The sequence below is a fragment of the Phaenicophaeus curvirostris genome, chromosome 6, assembly GCF_032191515.1.
Source record: "Phaenicophaeus curvirostris isolate KB17595 chromosome 6, BPBGC_Pcur_1.0, whole genome shotgun sequence".
Classification (NCBI taxonomy): Eukaryota; Metazoa; Chordata; class Aves; order Cuculiformes; family Cuculidae; genus Phaenicophaeus; species Phaenicophaeus curvirostris.
Genome location: NC_091397.1, coordinates 8,198,477 through 8,224,811, shown reverse-complemented (window position 1 = coordinate 8,224,811; position 26,335 = coordinate 8,198,477). Strand labels below are relative to the sequence as shown.

At 41.4% G+C, this 26,335-nt stretch overlaps 1 protein-coding gene across 3 annotated transcripts in view; it reads right to left on the bottom strand.

The window, feature by feature from the left end:
- Window positions 1-26,335, bottom strand: part of DPP6 (dipeptidyl peptidase like 6) — a 568,651-nt gene that overhangs the window by 415,586 nt on the left and 126,730 nt on the right. The window contains exon 1 of one of the 3 annotated variants that reach the window (XM_069859299.1): window positions 3,471-3,739. The exons of the other annotated variants lie outside the window; for them this stretch is intronic. Coding sequence (XP_069715400.1) covers window positions 3,471-3,671 — 201 coding nt within the window. The 5' untranslated portion in view covers window positions 3,672-3,739. Of the gene's footprint in view, window positions 1-3,470; window positions 3,740-26,335 lie in introns of those variants that run through there. 3 annotated transcript variants of the gene reach the window in all.

Genomic DNA, 26,335 nt, shown 5'->3' with positions numbered 1-26,335 from the left:
AGATTTTACTAAGAGTCTTCACAGATATTTCATCATATCTAAATTAATGTAGTGAAAAGATAACCCTATTAGAAAAAAAAGGCATCAGAATTTTGCTTACAGCCATTGCAATAACTAACTTCTGTAGCAATACTGAGACAATGGAGGAGTGGTTTTCTGGAGTTATTTTTACAGAAGCTGGTTTCCTCATTATCTGTCCCATAAATAACATGATTGTCTATTCAAGCTAGTATTTAACATTAAAAAATTTGTTGGTTCACCCTAGTTCTGTTCACAAGCTTGATCTACTATATATATATATTCTCTCATAAGTACCCTGATTTGAAACATTGTAAAAACTTGTTAAAGTACTGAAGAATGTTACGACTTCCATTTTTTTATACGTCTATATTACAAAACCAATGTTCTCAAGTCTCTCTCAACAATAGCTGTTAAATGCGCAGTCATATGAAATCATGACTGTCTTTGTTTTAAATTTTGTTGACGACAAAGTTACTGCTTCCTATTTAACTTCATATAGGTTTCACCTAGAATATTTCCACCAGGAGTATTTCTAGTGAACAAAATGCTTACTAATGATACTGTGACCTTCAAAAGCAAGATCGTGTCTTTCCCTCTGTTATGTATTGCATTGAGGTCTGTACCAGTGGCTAAGCATCCAGTACTGAATGCAGCACACACGGTTCGATAGGGAAAGTCATCATCAGTAAACTACCAAAAAAAAAAAATCTCAGTTCACTCCTGATTACTAATCACGTGACAAAGTTAGGAATGGAGCAGTCTGATTCTCAGGTTTGTTTTGGTATTTCCAAGTGTGGCCAGGCAACAAAACTTTGCTTTTATATTTTTAAGCTCTGGCTTTTTTTACTATACCGATGTTGCAGGATGAAAGGCAATGTAAATATCCTACTACAGTTTTTTTATAAAACAGAAATTGGAAGCCTCATCACCTTAGAAAGTGGTTTCTACTGCTGTCTCATTAAGCCTTAATCCACGATAAGCAGCACAACACGCTTCTGGCACTCTGCACAAACAGTTCATGCTCTTTGCACTCCTCCTATAGTCTTTGCCTGCAGGCTGCCTTGCTTCTCCCTTTGCCTTGGGGAGTTCATACCGCCAGGGATGGGAGTAAAACTTCCACTATCCACTGTGATCTCGCCATGGCCAAGAGGCCACCGGCAGCTCACTTCAGAGCCTGTCCTAGGGGGGTTAGCATCGCAGACTGCTCCTCACCCCGACCCGGGACGGAGGTGGGGCTGGGGCTGGGGGTGGGGTGGGTACAGCGGACAGCTCTGCCAGCGCCCCCTCTGCCCCCGTCCCCGCTTGGGTTCAGCACGGCGGACAGCTCCTCCAGTCCCCTCCCCTCTCGGGTTCAGCACCACGGACAGCTCCGCTGGTCCCCTCCCCGCTCGGATTCAGCACCACGGGCAGTTCCTCCGATTCCAGCCGCCCCCCCACCCCTCGTGCCCGTGTCCGTCCTCAGCCTCCAACCCCTCCCCCCAGGCAAGCCCCCTTCTTCCTGCAAAACACCCTTTAAAAGCCATTTCCACTGGTTTCGTCATGGCTTCATTCTTCTGACCTCAAGCCGAGCCTGCTCAGTCTCTCTTGGAGGGGAGCACCTTTGAACTGCCCGACCCTGACCACTGAACTTTCTCAGACACGTTGCCCCCTTCAGAAATAATTCACACGAGGTGCCCACGTGCGTTCAGCAGTCACTCCAAATCCCTGTTTCTGGCCATGCTTTTTGCAGTTCATTGTGGGAGACAGCTAGACAGGCACCCTTTCCCTCTACAGATGGCACTGCACAAAAATGCCCTCCAACCACACAGAGGGAAGAAAAGCAAAAAAAAAAAAAAAAGAAAAAAAACAGAAAAAACCCTCCTCTTTTTAGTAGTTTAATATTATTCTTATTAATATTATTTCAGAGCTTGTCAGCACAAATCACTTGCACATGCTAAACTGCATCCTCCGCTTCCAGGCTCAGCGCTTCTGGTGATCAGAGAAGCGGCTCCAGACATCTGCTGTCACCAAATCCAAGAAAGCGAAATTAAAACAGTCAAATAATGAGGAAAATGTGCCTGAGCCCAGTGCCACCGGCGGTACTCCACTGGCTCGCAGCGACACCTAGAGCCCAGCCCACGGGAAGGGCCACGGGCACCCAAGCACCGTGTAGGGTCTCCTCTCGCAGTTGGCCAGGGCCAAGGAGCAGCAGTGCCAAGATCGTTGACAGTGAGTGAGTCACAGGGAAGAGTTAATCCAGGGTTCTGCCACCGCTGGTCCCTGGGGGGCTATCAGCATCACTTCGGGGACGTTTAGGCCGATTTGCCTCATCGCTTGCAAAAGTGCACTTGCTCTACCAACCGCGAAAGTCTTTATGAAGGGACGAGAAAAAGAACGGGGAATTAAAAGACAACCCAGGGAAGTTTCCCTGTAAACAAAACTCTCTCCTCTGAGCGAGGCAGACCTACTGTCTCGGCTTGAAGTGGTGCCTTTCCTGGGAAAGCTCCCAGAGCCCGAGCTGATACCTGCCGCAAAGCTAACGCGTCCCACTTGTGCAAGAAGTATTAAACTGGCACAAACATTACTGCCAACTGCAGCCATTTGCTTCCCCTTCTGTGTGCTTCCACGGAGGCAAAACACCCTCAAATCCCTCTCCAAAGCTAACACCACCCATGCTACAGCATCGATGGGGAGCCACACCAGCCCTCCTTCATCTCTCCGCTTTCTAAACCTCCTCTTCCCCGCTCACCCCCCGCTTAAGAACTAGGCGCGACCGACACAAGCTACTTTAACTCCATCAGCCACAGCAGCGAACCGGCGGCCTGGATGAGTCACTCGTTACTAGGGCGATATGCAGATGAACCTTTTGAAGTCGGTACTCCCGGAGTCAGCGCGGGAGCGGAAGGTGCGCGGACGAAGTTAGCACCTTCCACCCCGGGGGCTTGTCCGGGGGAGGCGGGGAGGGATGAGAGAAAGCCTCAGAAACGGCTGCTGAAGGGTTAATAAGTTTCTATTCCCCCCACCCACCCCCGCCAGCCAGGCTGGGGGGACACTGACGGGAAAGCAAGGTGAAGACTTCTGCCCTGGGGGAGTGTTAAAGCGTAAAACATGGAATAACAGTTAAAAAAAAAAAAAAAAGGAGGGGGGGAAAGGGGAGGAGAGGAAGACTTGTGGCCCCGCTTGGAGGAAGGCGGCCGGAGCTCGCACTTGCCGTTCCAAACGCGCTGCCCCCGCCGCCCCGCTCCGCAGCCGCGCAAGATAATGGGGAAAGGTGTGGGGGCAGCGCGGGGCTCGGCTCGGCTCGGGCTCAGCCCCGTCCCGTCCCCGGCACGTCGGGGGAAAAGAGGAGCGCAAAGACCCGCTCGGAAGAGCGAACAAACCGCAAGAAATCGCCGTCGGCCAGGACGGGGGAGGAAGGAGGGAGGGGGACACCCCAAAGCAAACCCAACGCGAACGGCAGCGGCGCTTACATCTTCCTCCTCGCAGTCACTTCGCGGCTGGTACTGGAAGCGGGGCCGGCCGCCTTCCTGTTGCAATGGACGCGAGGTCTTGCCGGCGGCGCCGTCCTCCTCGCTGCTCTGGGCTCCCAGGAGGTGACTCGCTTCGGGGGGGACCGGGAAAGAGCGGGAGGTGTTGATCTTCCCGCTGAACCGCTGGTACAGCGAAGCCATGAAGTCAATCCGGGGGAAACGAGAGGGAGGGAGGGAGGGAAAGAGAGACGCTTCTCCCTCTCTCTCTTTTTTTTTTTTCCCTCCTCCTCTCTTCTTTTTTGGCTACAGCATGCTACACACGGGCGAGGCTCAGTCCCGCATCAGTAGGAGGGAGAGTGAGGGCTCCTGCTCTCCGGTCCTCGGAGAGAAGCGAGGGGAGGGGGGGGATCGAAAGAGCAGGGAGGGGGGAGCGATGAGGGGGAGAGAGGAGAGAAGATAAATAAACAAATAATAAAACGCAGTCCAGCCGTAACACCACAGGCCCTGGGAACGCTGCACCATCCAGTGTTGGGAAAGAAAAAAAAAAAAAATTAAAAAAGAGGGGGAAGAAAAAAAAAAAACTAAAAACACTCCCCGAAGCCGTACCCCTGATAATGGCGCCTGAGTGGATCAGCATTAAATGTGCTTTGGGGGTGTGCGTGTGTGTTTGCAAAAGCAGAAGGGAAAAAAAAAATAAAAAAAATTAAAAAAAAAAAATGGAAGGGGGGCTGGCTCAATCGCTGCTGTCAGCGGCTCCCCAGGCAGAGGTGGCGGAGCAGTCGGCTCCGAGGTCGCATACCAACAGTGAGCACAAGCGAGAGGCAGAGCGACAGAGTGTGTGAGACGGAGTGGAAGAGGCTGGGAAGTCTCATTCAAAGCACGTTGCTCTTCTAGGGAGGGAGGGCTCTTCTACAATCATGTCCTTTTTGGCACCTTCTTTTCTTTCTATGCAATTATATTTTTTTTTTTTTCCTCCGGGGAAACAACTTCAACACACACACACACAAAAAAAAGGAGCAACAGACCACTGAACACCAGCCGTGAGAGAGAAAGAGAAGTGAGGAGGGGAAAGGCGAGGAGGGAGGCGGGACGAGCAGCTGCGGGGTAGGGGCGTGCGGGAAGCCGGTGTGCCCGGAGCTCAGCCCCGGGCAAGGGGATGGAAAGGGAGGGCGCAGCCGCCCCCGCGGCCCCGGCTCTGCCCCGGCAAGCGGGCAAGTTCCCGGTCCCCGTCCCCTCCACCCCGTCCCCTCCACCCCGTCCCCCTTCTCCCCACGGCTGGGGAGGGGACCGTGGGCGGAGAGGGGGAATTGCAGGTTTTGTGGAGGTTGTTGTCTCTTTTTAAAAGAACCCGATAAATTGTATCCCTTACTATGTTTTTGTATTAATTCTTTTTTTGCTGCATTAAAACGTGCTTCAGCGCCCCTCAGTGGAAATCCGCTCGAAGTGGCTCCCGGCACCACCGGCCCGGGATAAACAGCGCGATCCTGGCTCCGGGAGCAGCCGGGATCGGGGCTGGGATCGGGGCTGGACCCGGACCCGGACCCAGGACCGCGCCCGGGGACCGCCCGCCGCCGCCGCCCTTGCGCCGCCTTTGCGCGGCTCTTGCGCGGCCGCGCTCACTCGGCTCGGAAAACCGCGGCCGCTAATTAACGCGCCCGGAGGGGAAAACCGGGATGTGCCGGGGCTGGCGCCGGGGGAGACGGCAGCGGGTGTCCAGCCGCTTCCAGCACGGCTGTGTCGGGACAGAGGGTGACGATTCCTGTTGCTCCAGCATCAGGCTCCAGGTTTCCATAGCAACAGATGCTTAGGTTTAAAGGAAAGTGGCAGAATCCCTGTCCCCTCTTCTCCTCCCTGAAGTCGTCTTCCTCTTTGACCTCTAACTTTGCCAGATTTTGGGATTACCGGGCATCCTCTTAAGGGAAACAGAGTATAAACCAGAGTTTGCCTATTCCCATTGAGAGGCTTGCTGCTAAAGGGCTGACAAACTTGATTACACTTTAGCAACAGGATTTGATGGGCTGGCATGTTTCTAAACATGGTTCTTACTTAAAGTTTGAGCTGTTGAGAAAATATAACACCTCAGTAGATCCTCCATACAATATTCTAAAGTGCCCTGTCTATGATTTCAACATTTTTGCCTGATAAAAAAATCTCTTTACATCTGAATATTTTCATCAGTTGCTTTTTATTTGTGTCTTCAAAGTCAGGGATGAAAAGTCTTAACATTTAGATGAAAAGGGAACCTTATCTCATCAAGAAAGAAAACAAAAACAAACACTGCCTCCTTCCTGATGGAACTTGAAAGAAGGAATCATTTTGATCTTCACAACTGAGATCCTGACATTTAATTAAAACTCGTGATGAGTACACAATGCTCTGAAGCAAAGGTCTGGCTTCTAAGTCATAGCAATATACATCACAACTGAGGTAATTTTCCAGAAGCCACTTGGACCCCTCACAAGCTATGTTTCACACAAAAACTGACTACACACTTCCAAGTATCTCTGCAGTTAGCTCAGCTAAATTCCATCTTGAACTGCATTAACAGTGACTTTATGACCATTTGGAATTGTTCACAACTAGCATTGAAAAAAACAAAGGAACAGAAAAATCAAATTAGAAGATATAATACATTTTTAACTTCTAAGGGAAACTAGGACACAAAGGAATAATCAAAGAAAGGCAAGACAAAACCACCAGGCAGAAAAAACACTGACGATTAAATGTCTGAATTGAAAAGTCTCAAAGACAGTACAGAAAAAAGAAAACATTCTGTCTCACAGCTGAGTTCAAAACTGAAAGAGCCACTAAGGACAAGTTCAGTTCCAAATACATTCAGTTTGTGGTTTTAATTCGTAAGAATCAAGATTTCACATAATTGCATTTGTCTATTCATGCATGCACGTATTGTGCATGTATGTGTGTACACAATTGATGGAAAAATTATATTAAGGGAACATAAAATTGCTATGTCAAACACTTAAAAGCTCAGTGACAAACAACCAGCCAAATGGTCCTCATCCACCAAAAAATCCTGATCACGCAGCTTTGGGCTGTGATTCATTTGCCCTGAAATAAATAATCACAGCTATTTAAAGGTCGTCCTGATTCCAGCTCTCTAGTCCATGACAGACCAGGGACAGCAGAAGAAAAGTCGTATCATGGTCTTGGGATTGTGGTGGGTGAAGGAAGATGGTTTGCACCAGTTGGGAACTGCAATATGCATTTCTGTAGCTCTGCTCTAGTGAGAGTGACCTTGCACAGAAGGGCTGCACAGGCAGCTGGAGGCGTAGTATCTCGAATAACCCCCTGCAATAAGATTCACCAGAACCAGTCTGTCAATGCCATTATTGAAAACAGGTGGATTTTTCTGAGTCATAAGAAACCCAGATGATTTCATTAGGGACTCTGGAGAGCACTTCAGTCTGTCTGTGCACAAGTTATCTCAGGATGTAGTTTGTCCCCTGCAAGCATATATTATGGTAGTCCTGTCCACCTCTCAGGGATGGATGCAACCCAGCACTCCTGAGTCACAGCTCAGCACTGGAAGTCCTCTATTCTCCAACTGCAATTCCATGGATAATTTGTTCTTTACCTGTGCATGACTTCGAGCCCAGAGCCCTCTATAATGAGCTGGTTATACGACCAGACACTGCCAAACCAACAGGGCATGGAAAATAGGGCAGCATCAAAAAAAAAAAAAGAAACACAAGGATCATCGAGACATGATAGTAAAATGGCAATAAACAAACACCACATCAGTAACGAGAGCTTCATTACAAGATAAAACCTTTTCAGCCTATGGCAAGATTTGAGGAGAACAAAGCAACTTACTTCATGAAATATGTTTAAAGAAGCAAAACATTTCATAAGTACAAACATAAGTTTCTTGTCTTTAAACAATCATATTTTGTGTAAGAAATATCATTTCCTTAAATTCTGCAAACAGATCCCATGATAAAAATCAAGGCATTTCAAAACAATGTTGCCAAGTATCTCTTAGTTGTATATTTAATTCAATATCCAGCAGTTTGCAAGGAGGTTTGATTCCTAACCAGTGACATTTCTATCAAAATACAGTGTGTTAGCTTAGGTTATTTACCCTGCAGCAGCAACATAATTATGTTTTACCAACATTTTTAAAGCATCCTGATAAAAATGACACTTGGTTTTTCCATGTTGTATAAATAAACAGCATCTCCACATTTCAGTACTACTAATGCAACACTATCAAAAGCAGGTCAAACCCAAGACCTACTGCCTTTAAAACTATATATAAAATATTTCTTTTTGGACAAGCCTTCTCAGAAAAACACTGGCAAAGAAACAATATTTCTCTTGGATTATTTTTTTAAATATTACTTCTTTCCATCAGGGAATTCAAGCACTGTTATTCATGTTCCACTCTTCTGTTCTGACTAAGCAATTTAAGTTTTCTTAAATTTTGAACTTGTCATCTAAATAAGTTTTTTGCAGACAGAGCTACGTATATTTCTAGTTTTCATCTGGTGATAGTTATAAGCAGCTTATTAGTGAAAACTTTTTAACAAAAATAAATTTTATATAGCTCAAGTACAGTTTTTATTATTTAAAATATTATATTTTCCTTTTCCAATTAATTTTAAAGGAATTTCAGAATTTCCTTATTATCCTCTCATATCACTCCAGAAGATCACAGATTAATATCTGCTCTTAAAATGAAAATATTTATTAATATCTTCCCTCTATTTTTTTGTAGTAGTAACTCCAGGCACTACAGAAACAAAGATAAACCATTTTCACTCCTATTACTATTGTTAGCCAAGATAAAAACATCCAGCTCGTGAATCTCTAATGGCCTCAGGCTTACACAATCTATACATCTGCTGTCTGGTGTCATCTGAAAACCCAACCAAACCAAAACAGAAGAGAAATTCTCTTCCCTATGTCAAATGAACCAATTCAGCAGTCCCTGAGGATATACTTGATCACTCATCCTGATCTAATGTGTGTGCTAGGGGGAGCATACAATTGTATCAAGATAAGTGAGGCCAGGGCTGCTGAAAAGTGAGGAGTATTATATGCTGTGGAACTAGTATGCCAATCTGTTCACTTTCTTACGTCATTATTTGTGCTAGTAGCATTTCAGAGCAAATTTGAAAGAAATACAGAATTGGATAGTGAGTAAGCCTGGAACATAGAGACACATGTTTCTCTCTTGCATCACACAGATTATTGAAAAAAACAATCCTGCAGAGCTTACTATGATTCAAAAAACCCAAACCAATCCCAAATCCTTAAATAAAGAAGTCAGCTTTCTAGGCTGGACTAAGAGAAGCATTGAAAAATTAGTCTTCTGAGCACTGCAAGAATAATTCAGTCTTCCACAAGTGGTTGAATTAAGTCTTTTTGTGGGGAAAAGGAAACGCTGATACTCAAGTACTGGGAACAGTAGGCAACAATGGCTTTACAGGATACCAGATTTGGAGGGGAAAAAAGAAAGTAGCCTGGAGGAAAAGGCTTTTTAGGGGAAGACATGGACCCAGAGGGAGTAGTGAAAAAAAGGAAAACAAAAGCACATAGAAGAGGCAGGGACACAGTGAAGTACTAGGAGGGCCGAGAGAGAAAGGAGATGAAGGTAAGTGAGGTCAAAGAGCCAGAAAAGAAATGGACCAAAACTGGCAGAGATGGAAAGCACCAACATGCCTGGAGAGCAGGGAGACAGGCTGGAGTGGTACAAGGTTAATTGGAGCCACACAAGGGAAGGATTTTCAAAGCCAGTGAGATCAGCAGCTCCAGAAGGTACTTTCGACACCTGGTGGATAAATGTTCAATCATTTATCAGTGGTCAGTAGACAGGTGATTTTATCCACCAAGAGTCTTGACAAACATTTAGGCCTAATTAAATTAAATCAAGAATACGTAGCTAAATATGAGCAAGTACTTCCCAGGAGCAGGACTGTTTCGAGAGGAAATGGGTGAACGTCCTAATGCTGAGGACATTTATAAATAGCCTGTATGAGGCACTAGAAAATATGCTATGAGGCATAATCCTGCCAACTGGCAAAAGGATAGACCACATGACCAACAAGGTTTTCCCCATCCTTATTTTTTATGTTTTTGCAGCTGGTGCAGGGGTAATGAAAGGCACAAAAAAAAAAAAAACAAACCCCCAAAAAACATACAGAAGAGAGCACTCGGGAACAATGATTGTGTAAATTTGTTGTTAGAAAAGGTAACTGCACATCCTAATTAGAAGAATGTACAGGTGCAGATGTGTTTGTACAGCTGTACACGACACTGGGGTCCTGGCATACCACTGCTCCTAATATTGCCATACACGTAAAAGGCAATTTCCACTGAAGACAGTCTTTCTTGCCTTAATAAATATTCTTGGAAGTTTTATCTGAGACAAGTTAGGACAAGATCCCAATTCCATGTCTTCAAGACAAGCCATTAAAATTACAGACAAATATACTTTTCTCTTGATGCCAAGTACTGTTGGCAGCGATGGAAGACACAGCTGATGGTGCTGAACTGGTTTCCACTATGCATATTCTTCTCTGCTTTGCAAGTTGCCAGTATTTGATGCTCAAGTCAGATATGCCATGACAACAGCCAGTTTGTATAATTAATATGATCTCTCAAGATAATTTCCACAAGAAAAAGAAGATTTTTTTTCTTCAGAAAGGCAAAGTAGGCTGTTGCAGGTCTATCAGAAAAGTAACCATCTTGGAAAAGTGTCCACTGGTGCTTCAACCAGCTACTTCAGATGGATTCTGTCTTGAGGCAAGAGATTATGCTCAGCTCTATATGTGAAGGGGATGCAAAAGGTTCCTGCATCATCCTAAGTGCCTGAGCCATATCTGCACATCGTAAATTGCCAATGCTGGCAGAAACTGATGGTATTCCTCTCTAATTCAGCAGTGTAAAATAGGTAGCACTAAGAAGCAGCATACCTTGGAGAAAATCTGAATTTCCACTTGCCGAGAAGAACGCGTGCACACAGAATGTTACAGAAACAGAAGGGATTTAACCAGACAGCATTTCAAATGCATGCCACAGATTTCCAAGGGAGAAGACAAATCAAAATACATTTGTAAGGCTGCTTCTTTATAATACAGAGATCTTATTTAAACAGTGAGTCTTGGACTAGCTGTCCCTAAATAGACAGCTTTCTTGTTGCTTGGAAGAGAAGTAAAACCTAGATGTAATAAAATACCCAGGGGATGCAATGACACAATTTTAGGTTTTGAAGCCCCACAGCTGAAGGAAAACCCTACAGAGAAACATGAATATGCAGAGAAAAAAAAGTATATATAGAGAGATGGACATCTCAAAAAGACTAACTACCATTAGACTAACAAAATATCCTTCTAGTCCTTCATTCTCAATCTGGCTCTGCCAAGCATACATTTTTTCCTCCAGTTTCGCACAGCTTCAGTAGGTTCAGATATGCTTCTCTTGAGGGCTCTTACAAAGAAAGGAGCAATGATGGAGGTTTGTAAAAAACCTACCCTGAGATAGAGCATGTTGGATACTCTCTAGGAATAAACTCTGGATCAGAGAACTCGAAGGCTGTAGGTACAATTCAGTCTGGTTTCTGTTCCCCATTGGTATTATGGACAAAGGTGAGGAGTTGTCTTGAACTGTCTTCTCGGGGCAGTTTTGAATGTACAGAACTGCCACCACAAGTACTTCATAAAGTTTTCAGATGGAACAGAAAAGCAGCTAATGAGTTCAAATCATCTGGAGCTAAGTGGTCCATAAGCAGGGACTTCATAGAACACAGTCCTAGATTATCTGTCTGAAATCCCTTGAAATCATATAAAAGTAAAGAATTCCTTTTTGGATTTGACACTAATATAAATTCGTAGATGCCTGTCCTACTTCACTATTAGTGCTGGTGCATGTTCTTTCCTGCTTATTTGTCTTTATAATTGATTAGAAAAAAGAGCTTACTGGTTCACTTAAAGTTTTCCAAGTACAAATTACCCCATTCATCCAACTCACCTGTCTTAGTAACAAAAAGTCTAAAACAACCAAGGCTCCCAGAAGCTATTTTAAAGGTTTGTTAATGCTTTCTGTCAACTGCCATTATGTAACAGCAAATATACAGTATTATAAATGACTATCCAAACAGTGTGTTCACTTTTTAAGAGTTGAAAGACACAGGAAAAGAATGGAATACTGATAGGAGATTAATAAATTATGTCCTTCACAGATTTAACAGAGCTTTATGAGCACAATTATTTAGGATCCACAAACAGGCCACCCAAAAAGAGATATTAATTCTAAACACACCTTAGGATGTGCCTTGATTTAACTCATCAACATATGTGCTTCCTTTTAACCTTGCCACACTCTTAAAAAGTATGTCAAACAGAGGCACTAAGGTCAGCTTTGCAAAGGTATTTAGCAATGACAGGTACTGGAGTACACACTGGAATTATCAAAATCATAATCAATATGAGCTGCTGCCTTGGAAAATTCCAGTGGATATTCACATGCATCTTTACTTATTCACTGTATATACCAAAACGCAGAAGTGTTTGACTTCTAGTTGCTAGTTAAGCCGATATACATCTCATTGGCTTTATACTTAATTACAAAATAAATAAACTCAAAGCTTTGTGAAACAAGACGTGCATATTTCTAGTCCCTTCTGACTTACAGGTAGATCTATATGTATATTTATTTGCATATGTCAAGGAATCATAAGCGGATATCAAGTGAACCAAACTAAAGTGTGAAAACTAACTTTAGGGATGTTCAATAATTTCACTGCAAAAATAAAAGCAATCCAGGACTCTGATAAACAAGAAAATACAAGCTACTTCATCATGATCTGAATATGACTATGACAAAGGCAATCCTGTACAATTTTGACTGCAACCAGTACTTTAAAACGTCTGAAAGAAGCCTGATTTGCTCTTTCAGAGAAAAATAATACAATTCCCTCCAAGTTATGCAAGCACACAGCAGTATTCAGATGCTCTCGTCCCTCTCTACAAAGCAAGCAAGCAGCACTAAGCAGCTAAAAATTTCACAACAGGGCTCCAAAAAACAACCATTGAGTCCATTACAGTTTCTGCAACGATGACATCAACAAGACCTCAGCAACACAGACAGAGCTGTATTTTGTAAAAGCACCAACACTGAAAGCTATTGCTGAGAAAATGAAGCCACCAAGACGTAAGGCAGTAGCAATTTCCAATGAAACACCACTTGCTACATTGCCTGATTCCTCCCCTCCAGGAACACTACTAGCAATGAGTAGACAGAAACAGCAGCACTATTTATCTGGAATTTAAGGTTCTGGATAATCATTAAATTGTTTGTCAATACTACATCTTCAAAGATTTCATATATAAATAATTGCACTAAAACTTCCTTCAATTGCATGAGACTGAGCAAAGTTTACCATTTTTTTCTGTGGGATTTTTTTGTTCTAGCCATTATTCACCAATTTAAATATGTTTTCATCTATCCAGTAACTCAGTAAAACAGAATTCACTACTGATTCTGGAGATAATACATGCATTGAAGGTATCCTTTACTGAGAAAAGAATATCTCCATTCCAAGAAGCATATCCTTGTATTGGTATTACTTGGTATTTTTGGAAATGGATGACACCTCAAAACCAATTAGCATGGCCTAGTTGTGTCATCTAGAAACATACGGGTCCTTCAAGTCAAAGCACATGCAGTACTGACATTTGCAGCACATTATGACAAATGCAGGCAACAACTTGTCAGAGGTGGAAACATTTGCTGGATAACAGAGATGATACAATCAGAAAGTAGGACAGTCCCTCAAAAGAGGGGCAACACTGTGTTTTGGCTAGAACTTGAGAAGCCACATTGTACATCCAAGAATTTAAATTACCTGGGATTTTCCTCATCTTCCTCATTTTGTGACACTCAGAACTTTCTTTGTATTAAAAAGGAGAGAAAGCACTTGCAAGGAGCTCAAACCTTTGGAATTTGCTGGTCTCTTAAGCCTGGAATAGTATTAATTTCAGAATACTCACTGAGGCTTATTTCTAAATAAATACACAGGCAGTGATTTCATCTTTGGCTTGCTTTTTCTAGGGAACTGCAGAGAAGCACTATTTTATCTGTATTGTATGTGTTTCGAGTTTAGGATCCAGGGCTGAGGGGCTCCCTCTTCTCGTGGCTGACTCTTGACTGGTATTCCCATGATGAGCTTCAGCTCCTCTCTCCACTACAGGCAATTCTCTAGCCAGGCCACCTAGTTTAAGCGACAGCAGGAGCTTTACATCCTGCCACCTTGCAAGCCCCATATGTGCCCCAAAGTATTTTCAAGTAGGTTTGTGGGTCAGCTGCAGTGTGGGCTGCCAGCATATCCCAGCTTAGTACTGCAGCCATGGTAGGAGAGGTCTGATTGCACCATTTTGCTTATTTTAGGAGCAGCCTAAGGCAAGTTTACAAAGTAATCTCTGTCTCTTTTGTGTTACTGGTAGTTCCCTTTTATAGGAAAAAAAGATATAAAAGATACTGTTATATTCACAGTGTGATTTCTAAGCTGACAGTAGGCTGTTAGGATGAGAGTACAGATCTTATATTAAATATGCTCCATCACATATAATTTTTATCTATTATCTAGTTCATATTACAAAGTAGTTTTTATTTCTTTTTCAGATCCCTTTGGAAACTCACTACTGTTGGACCTTGCCCTCTACTGACATGCTTCTCTTGTGAACACAATGCAGTCTGTTATATGCACGACAACTTAGACGGCACGCTTTAAATGAGATGAGTCTTTTATGGACAGAGAAGGGAAAAAAAATAATTGCACGAGGACAAAACCTAAAATGTGAGTGATTTCTACTTCTTAAGTCATAGAACTAGGAGAAGGAGCAAGAAGACAAAAAGTAGATTTTCTTCAGCAATGGAATTGTTCCTTTTATAGTGTTTGTCAAGCCTGTTCAATGAGTTTGATACATCAAATGTGCTAGATCTAGTAGAAGGTACAATGGCAGACAAGCAGCTGTGCCGTTCTGCTGACCTGCAGCATTAGCACATTCAGCACAAAGCAATGCCAGTGTTGAGGAAGCATTTCCACTCACACCATTCCATGCCCTCTGCCCAGCACACACTATCGTAAATGACAAAACAGTAGGTATTTTGATATCTGTTTTCACTAAAGGCCCTTAAAGTGGAGACAACATCCATTAAAACCTACAGTAAACTGAAATAAAACTAATTTCCAGTGTTTTACAAATAAGACCAGCATAGCTAAGTTATTTGCTCATGCAAGTCTGTACTGGGGGCAGAAAAGCACACAAACTTCATCCTATGGTCATTTATCCTATGGCATAACAACTCTATGTTGAGTACCGAGAAAGCTCAACAGAATTAGGAGGAGATGGAGTGTTGGGGAGGTGCCATTTGCTAACTTTGGACGCAACAGACCTCAAACCATGACTGTTCATCTGGATCAGTACATAGCTACTTGCTTAAAACAAGCATCTAACAGGGAAAAAGCACAAGTCAGAGAGCTATACCACAAAGGTAATAACAATCCCTAAGAGACAGCCACCTTCTTAAGTCATTACTATAGACGTCACGGGGAGGGTGTATGTGTGTGTGCTCAAGCAATATGTGTAGTTAGCAATTGTGTTTCTTATGCCGCAGTTGTTCTAGGTTTGTAACTGCAGTTCTGAGAAAAAACCCTAATGTGCTGCTTTCTCTTTCTGTAGGGTCCTCAGGTTATTTATTCCAGTCCAACTGTCAGAAAAAAAAGAGTTAATGCAGGCACAGAGAATGCTTTATGCCCTCCATAAAATCATTTGACAATCCAAGGAAATCTTTCTCAAGTCTGTTGTCCAGATTCCAGAGTGATTAATTGTATTCAGTGGAAGCTTTACCTACGTAAGGACTGCAAGGTCTGACAATATCTGGAGCAAGTTAGCCCAAAACATTAAAATTATTCACAATCTTAGAAATAAACATTTTGAAAAAAAAAAAAAAAACAAACAAAAACCTGTAAATACAGATCAGCATCACCACTTGAGGGTGCTGCAGTAGTTCTTAAAATTTTAACTCAAGATGTGCTACCAGTCAGGTACTGTACACAAAGCTACGAGGCAATAATTCACCTAATTACTTCCATGGAGGCACTCGGCATATTTTGGAGCTAAACTTGTATAAAATACTGCTGAACAGGAGTTCTTCTTCTGAATTAAAGGTTTAAATTCTAAAACCTTGCTAGCTAACTAAGGTGATAACATTAGATTCTCCTTAAAAGAGGAGGGAAAAGCAAAATTAAGCAGAACAAAAGAGGACCCTCAATTATGCAAGCATTTCCAACTTCAAAAATTTCATTACAAATATAAATTCTCAGCCCTGCACACACTATTCCTCTGACTGTGGTGCAAGTGAATGTTTTCCAAAGCATATCAAATTGATTTTGCTATAAACTATTACAGGATTATAAACCCTTTGAATAGTCTTCACTGCAGGAAACACAGAGAAGTAGTCTCTGTGGGAAATATATTGAATAGTCAGTAAAACACAAAACAGCACCAAAATACAACAGAAAATGTTTCAAAAAAAGCCACAGCAACCTAAATGGAGAGTCTGAGTGAAATTTTACATAGGATCCTCCTGTTTTGTAGAATCTCCCTTTTATCATAAAAGCCAGTATTTGCTCATGAGTATGTAAAAAAAAATGGGAAAAAAGAACAGATGATAATTAAGTTAAAAGAGATTTATAAAATCATTATATATGTGAAAGCATAGTGACTACACATAAGATGAGCTCCAGTTTGCAAAGCATGTCTAATTCTGGTTCTTTTATCTGACTCTCATCAGACACTCAAGAGAGCTGGTCAGGAACAATTTGATGATACCCTTGGAAAATGCTGATACATCAAAGTTAAAACTGCTGCTGGAAAAGAGGCTGGTTTAAAACAAAATTCCCAACTCAAAGATACATGGCGGGGAGGGTGGGGTGGGTGTTACTGCTTAAAAGTAGAAGATATAAATGGACCATCTTCAGACTGAAAATAACATAAATTTATTTCCAAAAATGAAGTGATTCTGAAATTTCTATAAAAAATGGGAGGAAAAAAAGGAAAATATAGTCTGAAATGAAAATAAACCTTTTCAGTTGACCCAAACTGATTTTATTCTTTGGCTTGCCATAGAGCAGACATTTCCAAGACTGATTATCCATTCCAAGTCAGAGCAGCAAATTTTTGAAGCCTTGAAATCCGAGTCCTTCTCAGCTCTAATCTCTTTGCTGGGTGCCTGCTAGAACATTGTAGGATGAAAGGTTTTCTAAAACTATTGAAAAGATGATGATTACCTGGTCCTTGGTCTTAAAGCCAAAGTACTGCAATCAGCTAGAAGACCAAGAACCCTGGTTCAAGGGTGAATAAAATCTATGAACAGGTAAGTACTAGGAACAGTCCTTTGCAATGAGAGGTAGAGAGTTTCATTTGCCTACCATGTCCTCTCCCTTAGGTGACTGTTCAACAACATGCTGCTGATGAAGTTGATACCACCCACGATTCACAACATGCATTTCCCAGGGCTGTACTCACATACATAAGGAACTGACCCAATTTTGAAACAAGATTGATTTAAACCCAATGAAGATCTCTACCCAGTATGCAAAGGTCAACAAATGCTTATGCCTTACATACCTGGCAAAGATGACAAAGGGAAAGCAATGTGACGAGGGTGAATGTATCAAGGAGAGGTGTGCAGGAGTCAGAAACTCATTCTGCAAATGATATGATTAGTTACACACTTCTTTGGCCTCAGCCCTCTGATAGACTGGAGTCATTTGGCCCTTATACTGGAATACTCAGCATCAGAAAAAGAGAGCAAAAGCTACTGTGGATTCTTTACAGGGACAGGAGTAATCCCCATGCCTATGTAGCAAGATGTTATTTTATTAGGGCATCTGGAATTACTGCCAATACGTCAATATTCCCTTTCTTTAGGAAAAAAAGTGTGTTAGAAATAGGCAGACAATCTTGACATTATGTGGGTTTTTCTACAGCCTATTCATTTCTACATTGCATTGTTCAACTAGTTATTTTTAAATTTTCATTACTTTGCAGAGAGTGTCCTGATTATTCCTCTGAGAATGGTAACCTTTTAAATACCTGTCTAAATGCCTTTACACATGATTAACATTAGCAGAAGACCTACCTGCTTCCCTATCCCAAGGTCACAAGTACCAGATGAAAATTTCCAATGAGTAAAATAAGTAATATGTTCAATTTTTACAAGTTAAAGAGCTGTTGTGTGGACTTTTTAAAAGCCCAAAGTAGCAGAAGAAGGTAGAATACCATCTTGGCCTCATTTAAAATATGAGTTCATCTCACACAGGTTTATGTGGAGCTCCAGCTTGGCCTACATTTGTAGGAAGAATCAGCAAACAGGCCTCAGCCAAGTGATTTGCCTGTTGGATGCACAGACAGGAACTCCTGATTACCGACTTGACTTACAGAAAATCATGCTTCCAGCCAAGCTAGGCATTTACCTCCTATTAACTTCAGTCAGACCAGGATTAAATTTTGGGCAAGCTGGTCTGATTCTATTTAAGTTACCCCAGGAATAAAATGCGTGCATAATAACCTCCACCAACTCCAGAGGGGGCTGTGAAGATTAATGGTAGGAAAGCACCTGGATGCCAAGGACAGACATTTGTCCTAGTTATGTCTACATGTGAAAAATGATCAGACTCTTTTGCCTCTCAGAAAATGGTCACAGTTACTTTAAAATACACATTCCAGATAAGAGGTACAAAATTGAAGACCTCAACCAGACTAGCTGAAATTATTAACAAGTAACATGTAACACTGTAAATGTATTTCAGTGGGAAAAGGTCAGCATTAGAGATGTGAGATAGACTTTTACATTAGAATAACTCATATCACCTTCCCTTCATCAGTCACGTATTTCCATAACTCTGTGCTTTCTTTCAGTCAACTCATTTAACAAAAATGATTTATGTTCTCTGCAAAATAGCGCTACAGAAAAGGCATATTTATTAAGTCTGCCATTGCAAAATCTTTTGTATTAGATAAGTGTTAGCAGCCCATATTTTTTTCCAATAAATAGTTTTATTATTTATTGCACACTCCCACCTTATATTTCATTCAGTTTAATTATATCAGTAACATGCTGGGTAACATTTCTAATTTTCCTTCTGTAAATAACGGGTATCACAGCAAATGCCTTTAAGCGCTCATTACAAATGAGGAACGCTTGTCACTCATATTAAACCACTGTAGTTTGCTACGCATAAATGTTTTTAACACATTCAAATCTTTGGGCTGAAATATTTAATTCAAAGGAGCATGAGGTTGCTTTGTGTCAATGCGTACAGGAGGGAGTGACAGCTGTGTAAATGCTGAATTTTGGCATACTGCAAAACAGCCCAAACTTCACCACAGAAGCATTTCAAAACATCTGAGCTCCTACAGGCAGGACTTGAGCTCTGGCTTTTGTGCATAGCAGGGTTAGAATCTATGATGCTTTTACTCTGCTTCTGTGCAGCATGCATAGACAGGGACAACAAAGCTTTTTCATTATTTCTGCTTCACATTCTCCATGGTGTCAGTAGATGAGCGGGAATGCTGCTACTGTTGACATAATTAGAATAGGCAATTAGTAAGAGATTGTTAATGTTTCACTGAAACACAAATAGCAAAAGATAAATAATTCCTCCCTTAAGATCTAAACCAGAAGAATAATTAGCGGCTGGAGGGGAGGGGAAGCAAGAAACAAGAATACACTCCAGAACTGCAATCTGTAATCCTTTTTTTTTTTTTCAGGAAAATGTTTGTGTTCGTGCATTATATCCTTTACTCAGCATCTATCCTGCATCAGTAAAGCACCTGCAAAGTTCTCTACTGAGCTCAGTGATAGTAGGATTGCACCTGAAGTTGGAAATGCTCATCCTCAGAAATGGGTGATCCTAATAATCATCGCACGACCCAGCTCTACAAGAAATGTTTTTCAGTCTGCAGAGAAAGCCCTGCAAGATCAGAGCTACACTTTTATATTGTAGTGATAACACTCTGGACAATCACCTCATGAACCAGTGCCCTCAACTTTACCCTGTGAAGAGCTACAATCCTTCTTTCGCTCCTTGCTTTCTCCAGCTCTATCACTCTCTTTCCTGTTAAGGATAAAACTTGGCTACTTCTCAACATTCGGTAACTTTGTTTGCTGCTCATGGTGAATGAAAAAGGTGCAAAGCAGAATTAAAGCTTATTAAAGCTTATCAAGAACCCTGTGTTTTAACTCAAGACCCCTAGAAAGAGCAGCTGAAACTAACTTTGTTTCATGCTGTCTCAGGTAATGCACTACCTCACTTCTCTTTAGACAACATCTTTCTATGCTTTGGAGAGATCTTGCCTGTGCTCCTCTTCCCTAGGAGACAGACAGCCCTCCGCAAGCTTGTCACTACACAAGGCTCCTTGCTTCCTAAGCCAAATCACCGGGTATACTTTTTCATGGCATCAATATACCCAACTCCTAATCACAGCCCTGGGCAGATACTTTGGCAGGCAGTTCCTAATCTACACAACTCTCACTCACTCCTAGCTCAAGTGCAGAGAGGGAAGGTTACCTACTGTACTAGGATAAGCCATCACTAGGCTTCCTTACCCTTAAAAGGGGTTGGTCTATGCTAGAATATCCTTTGAAAACTACTGCGTTTCAAGGTTTAGCATTTCAAGGTTTAGCTTTTTTCTTTTAGATTTTTGAGTATTTGATTGCCTGGTTCCCATTAAGTTTATGGAAAGACCTAAAATAACAACTCCTATTTAGGCATGAGTGATTATGTTCTGCTTGGAGAAATTTTGTTTCTGAGTTTGTGTTGGTTAAGTGAGAGAAAGCTGTTTGCTGGGCAAAGAGCTAGATGCTGTTGATGCTGTATGTAAAGAAAGCACTGCTCATCACTGTCTGCCACTTACATATCTGTTCCAGAGCCTTGCCAAGCTTCAGGACAGAGCCGAGGAAGATACATTTACTCCACCCTTACACAAAGCATTTCTGATTTACTAGGTATCAGTGCCAGGACAGAGGAGACGTAGGCTTCCCCTTTCTTCTCATAGGGACTGTGCAGATGAGCAGGTTATGTAGTTAATAGCATGTGACACACACCCCTCAGTTCCCTCATACGAGAAGAACCATATGCTCTTGCTTTCAGACTTTCCACACGTGATGGCCAGAGAGCTCTGCAATCCAGGGCAGCACAGCATGGGAAGGCAGGAGTATAGAAGCAGTTTTTCTTCTGCCGAGCTATTTTACTGTTTCTAGAATTACTCGTGAACTGAGGAAGTATGGAATGATTCACATATTTTCTTTAACATAATCAAACCAAATCAATTAGATACTTTCTGTCTGCAGCACTAAGCAAATGAGAGTTCTGCAGGAAAGGGTAATTTATAAAGAACAGAATGGAAATACTGCATGTGCTATGACAACTTATTTGTTTACTTAGATTTAAAATGATTAATAAATTTGCCTCTCCATGGCTCTCCGTGCCCTAACATAATTAACCACTCAATAAAATTTCAACAAGTTTAACATAATCAGTTTTACAGAAACCCAGTCAGCCAGCTACTTTCACAGCTAACACTTGCTTCAGTGCAGAGGGAAGAAAATCAAAGTCCTTTCTGCCTTTTGCAATGCATCCTAATTCTTTAAATAAGCTCTATTTCAGATCTGTGATTAGAAACACATTCCAGAGTCCTGGAGAACATTCTGTTAATTGCCTCAGATTTTAATGGCCACACAGGTCAGGAACCCTGCTGATCTCAGCTCAGTGATGCAAGCGTGATCCTTGTGCTGGACCAGTTCCAGGCATAATAGATCATAACTGGCATCTTATGCCACTCATGACCCAAAAATGGCCATCAGAGATGCCGGGCTGGTCACACCAAGCAAAATGTTTCCCTCAGAAGGAAAGTCTGAGTACCTCTGTAGCTGGACTGTGACAGTGTGGTAATAATCAGGCCTCAGATAAACATGGATAGGCATGGACAACTCAGCTGGAAAGAAAGGTCAGCAGGAATGCCCCAAAGGGATTAGATGCAATTCCTTCTTTCTAAGGCACACATAATACCTCTGTCAACTTACCTGTCTGTTTCCACATCCTACCCTTATGACCTCCATATTGTTGAATTTCAGGCAGCTCACCCTCACCCAAACCCAGACTTGACTGTAGACAATCTATCTTACAGCACTCCAATTCATTTTTGAAAATGCTAGCAAATACATCAATATTTACGTAGACACACACACATACACACAAACCACTAGTATAGCAAATTTCTGGAACCTCAGTCCAGACAGGAGATATGTAGGGCTTCCAAACTCTTGACAGTCTCAAGTTGGCACTCAGGCTTGATCCAAAGTCCACTAAACACAGTGGCAGTCTTTTCACAATCTCCAAAGAATTCTTCCAAGATTGGCAAATTAACTTCAGAGAGGTACTGGCTAGGGGAGTATAACATTTATGAGATACTATATTCACACCTTGGATTTTTTTTATATGTGAGGAATCAGGTTTGTTGTTTATTTGTAGAGGAAGTAGAGCTATAGTATGCTGTTTAAGTGAACACTCTTTTGATATTACAGTAAGCTTTTCTATTTATACAATGGGGCAATATTTCACTCTCTTCCTGCCCTCTGAATTTTATCTCTGATGCTCTTGCCTTTGTGTGTTCATGACTCTGGCACAAATGAGTACCACAGACATTTCAAAATGCCACCAGTCATTTCACTAGTATACTACAATACAGTAAAATACATGGCACATCACAACAACAAAATACATTTTAACCTTTCCAAAACCTGTTTCCTGTTGATGACCCATAAAAGTGAGAAGTTCAGAATACTATTCCATCGCCTAGCTTGTCTGCCCAAGCTCCTACATTACAAGGTGAGAAATGCTATAAGTCTGAATGAACCTGACCATCAGCAATAACCATGTTTCTTCCTACTATCTGGAAAGCAAATATGCACAGGAAAAGTGATAGCTTTCTATGTATGTCAAAAGGGCAGAAGAGTTCTTGAGTTCAGTGGCCTATTCATATAATATCAATGCCACAAACTTGTATTAAGTAGCCACTGTTTTCTTCTAGCTGGAATTACACTGGTTTTCTTTTAGCAAAGCAATGCAGAAAACTAATGCAGCAAAAAAAGGGTTTCATGAAAGCAATTTTTGATACCACTCACTTTGCCCATTTCCTTACTGCAGCTTTCCTTCCTATTTCTTACTGTTTTAAATCAAAGCAGCAACCTTTGCTTTCTTAGATTAGCACAATGACTTCATGTAGACATTTTACACCCATGATTAATGGAAATAGATTTGTCCCTACTGCTTAATGTTAAACAGCTGAGGTCAGGTTATATGCTAATTTAAACTTCAGACAATCCTACTGGCGTCGATGGAGTCATGTGTGGAGCAAAATGTTGCTTCAGTTGCATTTCTGTCTCCTGTAGCCTTCCACTGTAACTTAATAGACATCTTTGGTGCATAGCAATGAGAGTCATTCACAGCAGATGGTATTTTGCACTGCTACTTACAGATTGCAGTACTTGGATTTGCCAGTCACATAACAAAAAAAATGGCCTTAAAGCAGACAATAAAAGGAGATAAAAACCCAAGTGTTTTTGTGGAGCAGCAGAATTAGTGAAGCACACTTTTCCATCAAGACATATCTAATGGTTAGATTCACTAGTGTCTAATGACTTATCATCTCCGGCTGAAGTTTGACCTGTAGGTGTGGCATTTCATAACAATTCCTCTTTTATGAGGCCTCTATTACTTGATAAGACCAAAATTACACTGCAGTCTCCCGTGAAGTGTCTATGAATTGTGTCTTTTAACAGACTACCTATTTTTGAAGAACATTGTGGCAATACAGAATTCTACCCTCAGATAGCTTTGCCAGAATTGGTTTTAAAATTACTGGAATAGGGAAAATAAGACAGAAACACAAAACAAACAAACAAAACTGAAGAGAAAGCATTAGAAAGATATACTGACTATCAACAGCTGGTTTTTTTAGTCAGTGGAAACAAGTACGGTTAAAACTTAGGTGCTCTGAAATCATACTCTGGAAGGATATCCTCCTCTCCACTGACTACAGAGAGCCCAAGTGAACTGAACTGAATACGTAGAATGAATATACCTTAAATGGAAAATCTGGAGAGAAAAAGCTCTATGGATCTAGTGGATTCCCAAAACATTCTCCTGCATGGCGCCAGGGAGTTTCCTTTGAAGTGCAGTTAAGTTTTGAGGATCTCTGGATGTTAGACAGTCTACAAGCAGCCCCACAATAACTACACAATGAAGCTCATTCTGAAGAGCTTCCAGGGAAAAATGCAACTAGATCATTTATGCTGAAGCAGAGCTGGCACAAAAACAAGGAGAGGCAAGATTTCAGAGGTACAAAGCTTTTTAGAGACTGTTCTGGCAAAGATCTGACACACCCTCTGGGATATCTCTGCATATTAAAGTGTGGTGTGATGTGAGTACAAATAGTACAGTAGCAAGGAAAGAACGCTGCATTTGGCCACAACAATTGCTCCTCACATCAGTTCAATGTGCACAAACCAAACCACATCACATGTACAGAAAAGTCATCACCATTCCTGCACCTGACACTACTGGAAAGCCATTTGGGATCACATCTTCAACGTTATTTCTGGTAATGCTTCATCCCAAGCTCAGCTGCAGTCACTGGGGTTCTGTTCTGACATCAGTAGGATAACTGGTAAGCAAGGACTGCATGCATTTCCTGAAATGTCTCAGCAATCTTGTTAAATAACTGAGCACATGTAGGGAAATAGCAAGAGATTGAGAGTTAGAATTAGTGAAAGAAAAGGAGGTTTATTGTTTTATTCTAGCAGCATGTAGAAAACCCAACTGTGATCTGAGTGTGAGTGTGCCAGACAACATATAAACAGGCAGTAGAAGCCAATTTTGACTCTGAAGAGCTTACTGTCTTCAGAGGCAAGACAGACAGAAGGTGAGAAAAAATACAGAGAACTAACAGACACACAGCAAAATGAGTGGCAAAGCTAAGAGTAAAACTCTGTCTCCTGCCAAATACCAAATACCTCTCTCCTCTGTCCAGTTTGTCATACTGCCTGCTAGTCAAAACAGTTGGACAACTTGAATGCATTCACTTTCCATTGGATCTCTGCAAGCTACGCTATAAGGGGCCCCAAGCAAAAAGCAAGATGAATCACACCTCCAGAAACCAAAATGATCAGTTTATTCTGATATAATTTTTCATGAATCCACACTAGGTTATTGCTCCTTTGTCCTTTACTTCTCTTTTACCATCTTTTTTTTCCTAAGTAGGTCACCTCATCTCCTGAAGTATGAAGCCATAAGACTCTGAAAGCGTAAAGGAGATTTATTCCTCTCTGTGTGCATGATCTTCTTCACTGAAAGAAGTATGGGTATGACTACAAGGTTCATCATCGACTTCCAGGAATAGAAAAATGCCTTTGTTATGCTTCTGTGGCCTATCTCAAACAGAGGCAAGATGAACCCTACAGTGAAAACAGAACGTTTGCCATAAAGTTGCCCATTGAAACACTTCAGCATGGTCCAAAGGTGGCAAAATTTTAGAGACTAATTTCATTTGAGGATTTTAATTTGCTGGACTTAACATAAGGTCATTAATGTTTTGGGTTTTTTCCATCTCTCTGTCTCAGATCTCTCTCTGCTCTTAGATACACATTTATCTTAAATTTATGATTTACGAGCATCATGACAGACTGCCCTTTGCTAACCTCTTATACAGTTCTCCTACACGATTATTCTTTACTTATGATGCTTAATTACTTTTTAATAAGTTCTTGAGAAAATAAAATTCCCAACAAGTGAAGCTGACAGAACTTTAAGCTCTGCACATGCCTAAAATAAAATGTCTTTGCAGAATAAAATCAAACACTGTTCTTCCTCAGTACTCTTACCTGAGATAAGTATAGCTGTTTTTTTACTGATTTCTGTTTGTACTGATTCCAGAGGTCTCAGTTCACACCATCAAAACATGATTTTATTCACAACAGATACCTTTTCTCAGGAAATTTCTCCACATAAGACATGAAGAAATCCACAGAGTAAAGGAAGGTTGCTTGTATTCAAGCTGTTTGTACTGAGGGAAAAGCTTGTGGCTATTTTATCAGAGGCAGATACTGATGCTATAGTTCCAGGATTACTTATGAATATACTAAACAGCATACACATGCTCACATATACAGATAAGCACAGTGTTCAACAGAGTCAGGAAGGACCTTGATTCACAAGTGGCCGTTTAAATAAATGCACTGTAATGCTGGCATTTCAATGTTATGTAAAATACTTCTATTACTTATATAAAATAGACTAATAATGTATTTCCTTAGGAAATTAAATTTGCAATTCCATATTCCAAAATTCTCTGAGAAGTACATTCTTTCCAGTATATAAGAAATAACATAATGCAGAATAGCAAGATTAACTTAGAATGTTAAAGCAGAAAAGAACACATTAACTACCTATATATTTTAAGATGTTCCTAACTCAAGTTTTCACTTACATTAGAAGTCCACTAGATTCCCTAAGGATCAAGAATTGTTAGGAGTCAATACATTCCCCAGGAATTAACTACAGCCCGTGGACCCTACTATCACCAGAAATATAGCCTACACTCCTCTGCATCTCTCCACTCCTCAGGTGGATACATTTTTCAAGTACTATAAAACCAGGCCTGCTTTCGGCACATTCTTTATCAATGCTTCCTTACTTTTGATGAAATAAAAACCGAAACATTCAAAGCAAGAAAGCTTTTCTGTGCAAAGAAATTAATGAAAATTACAAGATGAAT